Source organism: Xiphophorus hellerii, chromosome 20 (assembly GCF_003331165.1).
Source record: "Xiphophorus hellerii strain 12219 chromosome 20, Xiphophorus_hellerii-4.1, whole genome shotgun sequence".
Classification (NCBI taxonomy): domain Eukaryota; kingdom Metazoa; phylum Chordata; class Actinopteri; order Cyprinodontiformes; family Poeciliidae; genus Xiphophorus; species Xiphophorus hellerii.
Window position 1 is genome coordinate 9,129,980 of NC_045691.1, and position 12,657 is coordinate 9,142,636.

At 36.2% G+C, this 12,657-nt stretch overlaps 1 protein-coding gene across 1 annotated transcript in view; it reads left to right on the forward strand.

Moving 5' to 3' along the window:
- Positions 1-12,657, forward strand: part of LOC116710117 (dedicator of cytokinesis protein 3-like) — a 152,750-nt gene that overhangs the window by 119,064 nt on the left and 21,029 nt on the right. Inside the window, 13 exon segments of the mRNA XM_032548946.1 lie at positions 1,960-2,041; positions 2,660-2,720; positions 4,072-4,219; positions 4,725-4,813; positions 5,905-6,030; positions 8,252-8,376; positions 8,696-8,858; positions 9,106-9,212; positions 9,511-9,682; positions 11,167-11,264; positions 12,030-12,092; positions 12,094-12,114; positions 12,332-12,432. Of these exon segments, the coding sequence (XP_032404837.1) occupies positions 1,960-2,041; positions 2,660-2,720; positions 4,072-4,219; positions 4,725-4,813; positions 5,905-6,030; positions 8,252-8,376; positions 8,696-8,858; positions 9,106-9,212; positions 9,511-9,682; positions 11,167-11,264; positions 12,030-12,092; positions 12,094-12,114; positions 12,332-12,432 (1,356 nt within the window).

Sequence of the window (12,657 nt, forward strand, 5' to 3'; positions counted from 1 at the left end):
CATGTCTGTAATAAAGAGTACATGAAGATTACTTTTCAGCGTTCAGATGTTGTTTTTAGTGGGCTGGGAATATAGGGAAATTTAGCTAAGGATAATCTACTGTACCATTTCCAATTATAGATAGTGGATTTATTTTACAACCTACTGTCTGCCGTGTTCCTTTGACTTCATAATGCTGTTTGTTTGCTAATGTTTTCTAGCAAACCATAAAGGTAGACTCTTATAATTGAGTACATTTTAAAGGCATGTGATTGCACTGATTTTGAGACTAAATGCAAATTTAACTGAAACTATTTTTTTACTTACAAAATATTTTTAAAAAAACATTGAATTTTTTATGTCATTCACAATTCTTTTCTACTGTGTGTTGGTTCGTCACTTAACATCCCATTAAGCAAATGTTTAAAGTTTGTGGTTGTAACTTAACTAAATGTGAAAAAAGTTTAAGGCTTATGTATATTTTTGCAAGCCAAAGTAGTTCACTGTCAGATTGGGATTTTATTCCATACGAATGGCCAGCTTTGTCTCTTATTTATTTCAGCTTTGTGTTTATTTACTTCTCAGTTGCAGTAAGCTCTGCTCATGCAGAGCGTTTGGTTTTGTTTATAAAGATTATAGTTTCATTATGGACCTTCCTTCTGCCAAACAAAGACAACATTTGGGTTGCCTTCTGACCTATTTCCTGAGCTCAGAGACCCAAATGTTAATGCAAAAAACTTTTTACTATTTGCCAATAAATGTGAAGTTAGATCAAAACTGTCTTTGACATTAATGTGAGGTCTGTATAGTTCTTATTACGTCCATTTTATTTTTTTCTCCTTGCCACAAAGTTACTGAAGTTTATACAAGTAAAGTTTATAAGCAGTATGGTGACTGCACATACCTTTTGGCAAACGTTTGCCTGTATGATAAACATAACAAGAGCTGATTTACAAAACCAAATGGGCAAACAATTTCAGACTCTTAGTGTGCAAAGCTGGTAGAGACATTCCCCAAAAAGACTTTACATAATTTATTTAATTACAAGATAACATGCTTCTGCAAAATACTGGTTTGGGAAGATACAAATGCATGTCACACTTATATTTTTGTTTTTATAACAATTTAATAATTACTTTCCAGTTTGTAACTAGTTGATATTAGTCTAGCATATGAAATCCCACTGAAAGGCACTCAAGTTTGTAGTGGCAAAATGACTAAATTTGGAAAAGTTCAGTGAGTATGAAAGCTTTAGTAAATAACTAACCCGCATATTGTCTAGACATTTCCAGAAAAGGTGACCATGTCAACTTTTTTATAACACCGAGACCAAAACAAATCCAGCTGAAGGAGCTCAAATAAAAAAAGTGTATTTGTTTCTGCTCTGCTGCCCGCTTCACCTTGCGCTCTTCTTTTTGTTTTCATCTGGGATTATGAATAAGCAGACAAAGAGCCATAAAAAAGCATTCTTGTTTAATATTTATTAAGCTGTGACAAAATGTCCTCCATTCAATGGTAATGCTTCAGTATGTCCCCTTAAGCTTCCTCTGCTCTGCCTTTGGGCAAGCTGTCATGGGAGCACTAGTCTCTCAAAGAGTGAACTCAAAAGTAAACTATTCTAAATGTGCATTTTCACTTTTGCTAAATTTAGTTGTCAGTTTGTGTTAAGTTATATACTAATATTAGAGGTGTCACAAAATTTAAAATAAATGAAATTGAAACAGTTTAAATAAAAAATAAATAAATAAACATGTAAATGAATTAATGAAAGCAGATAATATTTTGCTGATATGATTTACATCTAGTTAAAAGAATGATTAATTTGACCTTGGCCAGACTTCAGAATGAACTTTTTTTCCTCACACCTTTGATTTCCTCTCCTTCAGGACTGAGATCAGACATGCAGCAACATCCCTGCAGGTGTCTGAAAACCAGAGACTCAGAAACATTGAAGCTAAAACCTTTGATTGTGTTTTTCAGTGAGAAGTTCATGGTGAGATTAAACAAGAACGGAGGACCAAAGAACCCAGAGAAGGTGGACCGGCTGTGTGCACTGTTCACGGTAACTAGGACAAACACACGTAAACAACATTTATTTTGTTGCCATTTCAAAGGCAAAATCTGAGAAACTACCCGGGCATGATTAAAGCAAGGTTGTATTGCCCCCTGTTGATGCATGGTAGCATCAGCCTAGAGACTTATTTGGAAAAAAGAAAAGAGAAAAATAAGATAAAAGAAATATCTTTTTTCTGTTATAGTATAAATTTATAAATGCAAACTGTAACATGGATTTAGTCAGTGTTAGAGGATCTAATTAGTACTGAATATTACAAAACTATTCAACTGCTGAAACATCTTTAGCAGTGTATGGTGCAATAAACTGTTTACCTGCTAATTAATTTCAGTTAATCTGTGTCATTTTGTTGGTTTGACCAGAAATGTAAAGCAATAAAACACTCAAATAACTCAGATACAAAGTAAAGCTTAGGGCCAATCAAAGGTCTCCTTTTTCATCAGTTTCTGTTCTAGGCTGATTACTAATAGCCTAGAACAGAAGGCTAGGTTCCTCTTGTCTTGCTCAGTACAAGAGGAACCACATGTTCAGACAATTGTTTTAGACTAATTAGTATTTTCTTGACAGTGACTGTTTTGTTTTATTGTTTGCTGTTTCGGACTGCAGGATCTGAGCAACAAAGACATGAAGAGAGAACTCTACATCGTCTCACAAGTTATTCGGACAGGTCTGACCAATCTTACTAAGACTCTTACATTTCAGTGAAAATATATCTGTGAGTTGACATTTCTTCTATTTTAGCTATTTTATTTTACAAGTAAATGTTTCAGATCATCAAACAACTGTCAGGCAAAAATAACTGGAGTAAATACAAACTTAATTTTCAAATGATGACTTCATTTAATCAGTACAGGTATTAAGAACCGATGACAAAGTCATTGACATCCATCTGGAAAGGACTACAGATGTATTTCATAGGTTTTGAAGCTCCAGTAAACTACAATAAGAAATATCATCAACAATTAGTGAGAACATGGAACAGTGGTCAATCGTCCATGGAGCAGTCAACCAAACAAAACTATTTTACACATCAACAACTCACCCAAGAAATCAGAAAAGAACTCTGAACAATATCTAACTTGCTGATGGCTTCACTTGCATCAGGTAAGACTGGTGTTCATGATTCAGCACTAAGAGACTTGGCACATACAGTATGTCATCCATAAGAGAGCTTCAAGGCCAAAACCACTGCAAGCCAAAAGATGCACAAAAGCCCATCTCATATTTGTCATGAAACCTCTTCATGATCCCTAAGATGTTTAGTTAAAATATTCTGTAGGATGAAGACACTGAAGTGGAACTTTCTGGAACATTGGACCATTAATTCTGTTCTTTTACCAAAGAAAAAAAAAAGATATCAAAGGCCAATGTCCTAAAATGTTCTAAAACGTCCAACAATGCTCTAAAGCATCGCAATAAGTCCACCTCTAAATGCTAAAAAGAAAACAAAAAGTCCCTTCAATGTAAATTAAACCAATTCAGCAAAGAAGAGTGGGCCAAAAATCCTCTACGGTGATTAAAAAGACTCATTGCCAGTTATCACAAACCCCTGGTGGCAGTTTTTGCTGCCAAGTGAAGAACAACCATTTATTACTTTTTTTCTATAGAGTTAGGTTGATTTTTTTTTTTTCTTTGAGAAAACTGCTTATTGTATTTACCCAAGTTATTTTTTGTGTGGTGTAAAAATGCATTTGATAACCTGAAAAACCTAAATTTTACAAAGAAGTCCAAAATGGAAAACAAAAATTAAATAAAAAATCTGTAAAAAGAGTAAATACTGTGTAAAATGCCTTCATGTATCTCAAAAGACCTTGTAAAGTTTATCACAGTGTAGAGCTAAAAATCAGTTACACAGAAAATATTTGTATTTTTGGACTTGTGGGGAAATATTGATCAAAATTTACTTTTGGATTTTTAAATCTGTTGGTAATTATTTATGGTAAATTAAATCTAACTTGATCACAATTTTTCTTCCATGCAGTTCAGAGAAACTTTACACAGTTTAATCCTTTTTACAGGTCGTATGCTGCTGAATGACAGTAAGAAAGGCCCACCACATGTTCAGTATCGCAGACCGCACGGCTGCGCTGTTCTGGCCATGAGCGACGTCCTGCAGATCATCTCAGAACTCAAAGAGGAGAAAGACTTTGTTCTTAAAGTCTACACGTGAGTGGCTGCTCTCACACACATGACTAGTTTTAAAGGGCTCCTTTAATGATTGAAGATCTGATTAAGACAAATTTGCACCGTCACAAACTGAGTCACAGCATTAATCTAAATGTGTTCAGTACGGAGCAGATCTTGAATGTGCATAAATCAGTCAAATAACCAGTGTTTTGTGATGGGAGAAATTAGATAATATTCAATTCTTTTACAACTTTTTTCATCTTTAGGTGTTTTATTGTCAGGAGGAAACATTAAAAATAAATAAAAGTTGCTTTAACTTGACTGCACAAGTCTGAATATATATATAATGCATCCTCTAGACAATAAGACTATGTTTAAGATGTACACTAAACATTAAGGTTTTGGTTCAGTAGGAAATGGAAAAGTTAATCCTCAAAATGACAGCTGCAGTTATCATTTACTGAAGGTTTTTTTTTCTTATTGTCAAACTGTTTTGTAAATATTTTTTACACTTTGGTATAATAACATTTTTTTGGGCCTCCAGGTGTAACAATGAGAACGAATGGTACCAGATCCATGAAAACATCATCCGGAAGTCAAGCACCAAATACACAGCGCCCAGCACCAACTACGGTAGGGACAAGCTATTTTAGTAGTTCAAACAACAAATATATTTCAATGTGGATTAATAGCCACAGTCTTGACTAACATCAATGGTCTTCCTGATCTCCACTACAGGAGGTGCAATCAAGGAAAATGTTTGAATATTGAACCACCAATAAGTTTGGGTACACTGCATTGTGTTTTTATTATTTTTGATTCCATCTTTTTTTTATGGCTTTCCATTCAAGCTTTTAATATTAATTGAAGAAACATAACAAAAAAGAAGCATGTTCACTATTTTATCAGCTGAACTAGGGTAACTAACACCTAAAATACTTAATTCACATTTTAAAACTGTGTTTTGCATCTACTATGGATCACAAATTAATTTTTTCATCTTTCTTGCATATTCTTGTTATATCAATTCTTATGGATTTGTGAAAAAATTAATTCCTAATGTAAAACAATAAGCAGGCTAAATATCAAGTAAATAATGAACTTTAATTAACTAAATTGACCCCTTGCTGTCACTTTCAAACCACTTGTCTGTTAGACAGCTGGTCCATGAGGACACTGCTCTCAGTTAAAGGGTTTTAAACTAATGCACATAGAAGCCAGAAAGTTAGAAAAAAATATGCAAGCCTCCCAGGAGAAACTCCTCAACATCGTCTGACTGATTCATAGATGTCATCTCTTTGACATCGGCTGGAAAATCATCTTAATTGGTTTCTCTGTATGAGACTAAGCCTGACCTGGAGTTACACCCTGAGCTCCTGTGGCCACAAAGCATCATAGATTTTAACTGAACTTTGTGGTTGTCTCGATCTGAAATGTCATTTGAGACTCTGCCTCAGTGAAATCTGTAGAGTTCTTCTCAGATGAGAGAATTAATACCAACCGTATGAAAGCAATTAAGTAATTACCCATGTATCTAATTCCGGTTTGCACTTGTCTTTTTAAGCCCTGAAATGCAGCTATTTTTGCTCTTCTTTAGAAATGACTTGGTCAAGATTTTTCTTTTTCCTTACATTCTTTTCTCTTTTATTTCTGCTTTTGTTCTGCTCTCTTATTTTTCTGTGAAGTGACTCATTCTCAAGTCTTCTCCCCATGAAATCCTGCAGGACTGATCATCTCCCTGCAGCTGCTCAGAGGTGACATGGAGCAGGTCCGCAGAGAAAACCCTCTCATTTTTAGCAGGGGGGTAGCCATCACTCGGAAACTGGGATTCCCAGATGTCATCATGCCAGGTGAGTCACATCCTGCACAATGTGCTCCGGTAACACGTGTCCACCCACACTGTTTGTTTTATTTTTAGGTTCTGTCTGAACTCAGCACAATAATCAACATCAGGGAAATATTAGAAGTGAAAGTATTCCAAATTTGACTTTTGGAAAGGGAATTTTGATTAATACAACTTTATTTAAAAATGCTTTAAAAAATGAACTGGATATTGATTATGGGGACATATGGGGCCCACTTACTTTTGATGTCTTTTCAGAGTTTATAATATCAGCCTCATTTTACGCACCGTCTCTGCAGGAATTTGGAATGGGTTGATAGTGTAAATATGGTTAACAACATTTTCTTTGTTTCAGCACTTGCTTCATGAAGTAGAAGGTGCTAAATACACATCGGATCAATAATGCCTGTCAAGGTCAACGGATCTGAGCAATTTGTATCACTTCTTGAACCAGGTTGCTGATTTTGTTCTAGCCATAGCGGATGCACCTCACCAGCATTTCCTTAAAACCTTAAAAACTTCTGACTAGATAAATCTCTTTGATATCAAGTTTCAAAGTGATATATGATATATGAATGAATACTTTGTAAAGCTTCCCTTGCATCAAAATTACCCAAAGCTTTCAATAGAGAATATTTTTTCATGCTATCTGAGAGATGCAAAAGCTCTCTTTAAAATTTCAATTTGCTCTGGTTAAAACATATATAAACATATATTGAGTGGGGCTGGCTTTCCTCTAAATTTGTAGACAAACTCCCAATTTAGATAAATGCCATTTCCCCACACCGCATTTGCCTACACATTATTTCAGGAATAAATGTGCCTCTGTATTTTGTTTGATAATTAGAAGAACTCCTATTTGCATACATTTGGTATCTACAAATAGCTTTGTGCAGAGACCCAAACATAATCCTCAGTCAAAACCTACTTCAATATATAGCATTTGGTGGTGCTCAAGTCTCACAAAAGACTGCATTGTTTTTTTAATAACTTGGTTCATTTATTCTAAGACCTGACCTGCTCGGTTTACATTTTGAGTTCAACTTCTACAGCTTTCTTTTTGTAACAAAACATTAACATCAACAACGTTTGAGCTATTTCACAGAGCCATGTTCTTTATCAACAAGAATCTTCAACAAGTTCTGCCCTGTCTTTGTTCCATTTTAACATTTTAACAGCCACATCTCAGCTTCATAACGCTGTGGGTAACAGTGAGACAGAGAACATAATAAATCCATGCTCGCTCCTGCAGCATGAAAGAAATATGAGATCGACGTGTAACTATGACAGGTCATGTAAATATGTTTGACTTCAGTGGATTTCTTATGAATGCATCAAGTAACTTTCCAGTAAAGTCTCTGTTTTTCAAGGTTCTCACTAATGTGTAAATATCCTCCATCAGCTATGTGGGTTTTTAATTTAGTGTACAGTCAAATCTTCTGTCCTACAGGACAAACACTTTGCTAACACAGGTGGCATCTTGTCACATGCCACTGTGTCCCTCATCTTGTGAGCAACATATTTTCGTTCCAACCTGTTAATTTGTAGATAATTGTCATATGCTGATTTTAGTATTAAAATATATCAACACACAATCTTAGCCTTGCAGGTGCGCTTAAACTGCACCTGCAAGGTTTTCATGTTCTCGAACATGAAAAGACACAGTCGTGTCTGTGGCATCAGACCCTTCCTGTATTGTTTTATTGTATTTTAATCAGAATTTAATATTTAGCCCCCAACTTACAGTTTTATATTTTGAGAAATTACCCAAATAAGCACAGGGAGTAACATTAACCCTGAACCTGTCCTCTAAAGCAGAGACAGCAGGGCTACATTGTAAAACACACAACATGCCAAAGCATCTTTCACACCTCTTTCACACACATTAAGCACTCCTCCCCTCCGGCAGAGATAGAGTGAGTATTTAACGCCCAACCTGATGTATTAGAGGTGACACCTCCTCTGTAAGGACAAGCTTAAAATGACAAATGAATCCACACCGGATAACACAGGTCATTTGTCTTCTGTATGTTAAAGATATTCAGCTTTAAGTATGTCTGAGATTTAGTCTGTGCTTGAGGACATGTGTGTCCTTTATACTACTTGTGTGTTTTATAGTACTTAAATGTGAACAGACTGAAACAGTTACAGACTGTAATTGTATCTTAATATAACTGCTGCTCTTAATTTGTCCTGCTTTGTGTTTTTGCATCTTTTCCTGGAATCAGGCGACATCCGTAATGACCTGTACCTGACTCTGGAGCGAGGAGACTTTGAAAGAGGAGGGAAGAGTGTTCAGAAAAACATCGAAGTGACCATGTATGTCATCTATGCAGATGGGGAAGTGCTGAAGGTATGAAAGTGATCCTACATATATATGCTGCTTAGTATGATATCAGTAATGTAAGAAGAAGAACATAACCAATTTGCCAAATACAAAAGCATCAGTGCTTACACAGGTAACCTTAAATGTATCTGTGCCCTGGGCAGATTTATGTTAAAATAGTTTTACTTAAACCAATAAATAGTTTAAATACTTAACATTAATCTAACTTATTGTTCCCAATCAACAACACCTCACACATCTAAAAATGAGCTGCTTAAAACTTCAATTATTACATCTTTTTTCATGTTTGTTTCTGTTTGCACAAACTCTCTGGCTCCACCTGCAGGACTGCATCAGTCTGGGTTCAGGGGAGCCCAACATCCCAGAGTATCGCTCCTTCGTCCTCTACCACAACAACAGCCCTCGCTGGAGTGAAGTGATCAAACTGCCGATTCCTATTGATCGTTTCAGAGGGTCCCACCTCCGCTTTGAGTTCAGACATTGCTCAAGTGAGTGCATTATGCATTCCCTCAGTAGGTTAACAGAGCTGGCAGTGAGAAACTTGTTATAAATAAGACTGTGGAACATATTATTGGTGAATGGTGAATCAAAGGTAACATGACATCATAAATGGATAATTCCCAAAGCTCTTAATAAGTATTTTTATTGCACTTTCTGGCTGTTACAGCAGTAAAACTTTCATTGCTTCTCTCCTTTTACATTTCTATTTTCTCCCTGTTTTCTCTCACTCTATAGCAAAAGATAAAGGAGAGAAAAAACTTTATGGCTTTGCCTTCACCCCTCTGATGAGAGAGGATGGAACTACTTTATCTGACGAGAGCCATGAGCTCTATGTCTACAAGGTCAGAGAAAAACGCTGCATACACGTCATATGTTTGTTCGTCTTCTTCTTCTATTATAGACTTTTGTCTGAAAATAGTACACAGTTCTTTTGCACTTCCAGTCATTCACTATACTGACCAGTTAACAAACTTTCAGCTCAAAATGTGAAAACTCTGGCAAAATATGGCTGTTAGATTAAAAAAGTGAATCAGATTTCTTTTGATCTTATTAATTACAATTTAAATCAGCGTTAAAACAAGAGCCCTTGTTTTTAAATTTCTCTACCTTTTCATCCTTTTTTCATCTTTGTGGGTTTAGTGTGATGAGAACACAACCTTCAGTAACCACGCCCTCTACCTTGGCCTTCCATGCTGTAAGGACGACTTCAACAGCTGTCCCAACATCCCGTCCAGCCTCATCTTCCAGCGAAGCACCAAGGAGACATTCTGGATTGCCACACAGCTTTCCTCCACCAAGCTCACTCAGAATGGTAACTAGTTAATCCAGTAGCTTTTAAATCCGCTATCAGAAAATTAAATCTTCCTTCAGTTAAAAAAATTTTAATAAATACATTAAAAACATCTCAATTTTACAGGAAAACAGAATCTTTTCATATTAGGCCTACTAAACACCTACAGTGTCAATGTTTAGCACAATTTTGCTCAATATGTTTTGAAATAATGCACTAAGGCCTCAAATATTACATGTTGATGAGCTGCTGCTGATGTTTCTAATTGAAAACAAAATATTGGCTGCACTCGTAACCAAACGGCAATAACAGAATTTCTTCTTAATAAAAAGATTTGGACATTTTAGGATGTTGATTTACCACTCTGTCAGAAACATCAAAATCCAAATCAACTTTCTTCTTCAAATTTATGGGTATAACAAAAGAATCTAACTTCAATTTCATCGCTCACATTATAATCAAAATATAGTCCCCAACAGCACGCTATGATATGTAACAAAAACACTTAGTAAGTAAGGACAAGAACAGTATTTGTTTCCAGCTCAGAAGCTGAGTACCCTGTGAGGTATTCATTGAGTTCAGCAGACAGATGACTTGGCAATAGAAACTGTCTCTGTATGGCTAGTTTTTGCCTGTAGCGCTCTGTAGCAACGACCAGAGGGTAAAAGTCAACAAATAAAAAAAATTCAAGCTACTTGAAACCTGAATAGGTCATGAATAGAGAGAATGTCAGTCCTGATGTTCCTCACTGGAGACCAAGTTGTTTGTTGCAGTGTGGACCTCTATTGTACAGTGGATGAGCCAAACCACACAGATACGCAGGACAGACTGTAAGAGGACAGTTTAGTAGATGACCAACAGAAATCTATGCAGGACCTTCTTTCAGATGGAGTGGATGTGTGTGGACCGTCTTGGTTTCTAAGAAAACTAGAAAATAGGAACTAGAAACTGGAAATGATCCACAGTCGACAGTGTTGTAGGGTAAGGGGAGATTCTAAGTTATCAGTGAAGATGGGGTCCAGTTGTTAAGAGAGGGGAGTCTCCTAAAGGACCCAGGGCCTTCTACACACTCAGACACTGGAAGACCTTATTCTCATCATCATCTTTGATCTGTAGAGCAGGCAGTGGTTGGGTGGGGGTAGGGGAGTTAAGGTGTTGTGTTGTTGGTGGGAAGTTTGGGAAAGCTCTTTGTGTGGGAGTGAGGTGTGAAGGGCCGGCAATCAAATTTACAAAATAGTAGGTCATCAGCTAGGCTTGGTGACACAGCATGTGGGGAAGGTTCCTATAGTTGGCAATGGACTGCAAACTTCTTGTAAAGGCAAAACCACCTCTTCACTGCTAAACATATTTTCTTGTGAAGCAGATTTGTTTCCAACAAAAATACTTTTTGTGTTGTCATATTTTCCTGATTCTGTCTAAAGAATCAGGTTAATCTAACCATGTCAATCAGTTTTTCATTGGGTCATTTCATTATTATGTTTATTATATTTCTATTATTTTCTCAGTGGACCTCCTGGCTCTCCTTAAGTGGAAGGCCCATCCTGACCGGGTCATGGACATCCTTGGGCGTCTGCGACACGTCAGTGGTGAAGAAATAGTCAAGGTGAGGTTCATTGTGACAACAAAAGGGAGGAATAAAGCTCTGTTTGTGTTCATAATTCTTATTACTTATGATCATAAAGGCTGTGGTTCCAGCAGTGAGAAACTGCAACTAAGTATAATTTCTGTAGTATGTCAGTCCAAATGAGAAAACATTTGTATTTACCATTTAGCTTGATAGATTAACAGCTTTACTTTGTCTTTTATTTGAGTTCAGCTCACCGGCTTCCCCTGCTGTAGTGTGATGTCCCCCAGGTGATAATAGGCTGCCCTTGTCCCAGATGTGTTGTTAAAGGATAATGATTTTCACTGTTTGGCAGCTCACATCATCTGAGGTGTGAAAATGTTGGCAGCACATTTCAGCACAGTTTAATTTGACTGTACTTTATTTATTTTATTTTTTTACAGTTTCGGAAAGATTGAAGTAATTTCTTTGAAGTTGCATTGATGGTTGGCTTGTTGAAGACCATCTGGCTGTCATGTTCAGTCAGTGTTCCTCTGCAAATACTCCTAAAGTGACCTTTGTATCGGTCTGCAGTCAACACTAACTCAACATTTTGACCCACTGTAGATAAAGCTCCCAGCAGACTACACTACTATCAACTTATTCGTTTTTTATAGTACGTATAATGCTCATTGTTAAAGTAGGCAGATTATTTCCTTGTTTTTCCATTAGCGTGTCGGATCACGTCGTTCTTCAGGGAACCCAAGCACCTGCCTTTTTGATTGCAGAGAAACATGAGCAACTATTTGTTTGTGTTTTTTACAGTTTCTTCAGGATATTCTGGACACATTATTCTCCATTTTGGATGACAACACAGACAAATATGGACCCTCTTGTGTTTCAGTCATTGGTAAGATAGTTTGTTGAAGGAAATAAAGCAGGAAAGCAATTAAATTTGAGTAAAATCTGCACATTTTAGCATGTTTATATAAAATCACAGTTAGCTTCAACATTTGGTACAACTATTTATCTTCTGTGCATTTTTCTTTTACCTTTTGCAAAGCTTACTGCTTATTCTTTATGATTATTATTAAGGTTTTATTAATAGATTTATCGCTCTCTTCCAGGTTTTTATCATTAACTTGCTCAGGGACAGTAAATACTACCACTTCAGGCCGGTGATGGACACATATATCCAGAAACACTTTGCTGGAGCTCTGGCCTACAAGTGAGTTTTTCTGCTTCTGGCTGCAACTGTGTTCCTTCAACTGGAGGGTTAATTCTTGATCTATTCTTCAAATTGATGATCTGAAAAAAATACTTAAAAGAATGACAATGAGACACTGCAAGAGATGGAAATTAAATTTCACTGAGCTGAAAAAGTTTGGCTTATTTATAAAATACTGTAATTTTTTTAATTAAGCGTTTCTTCTTTGTTATAAAGATCTACTAA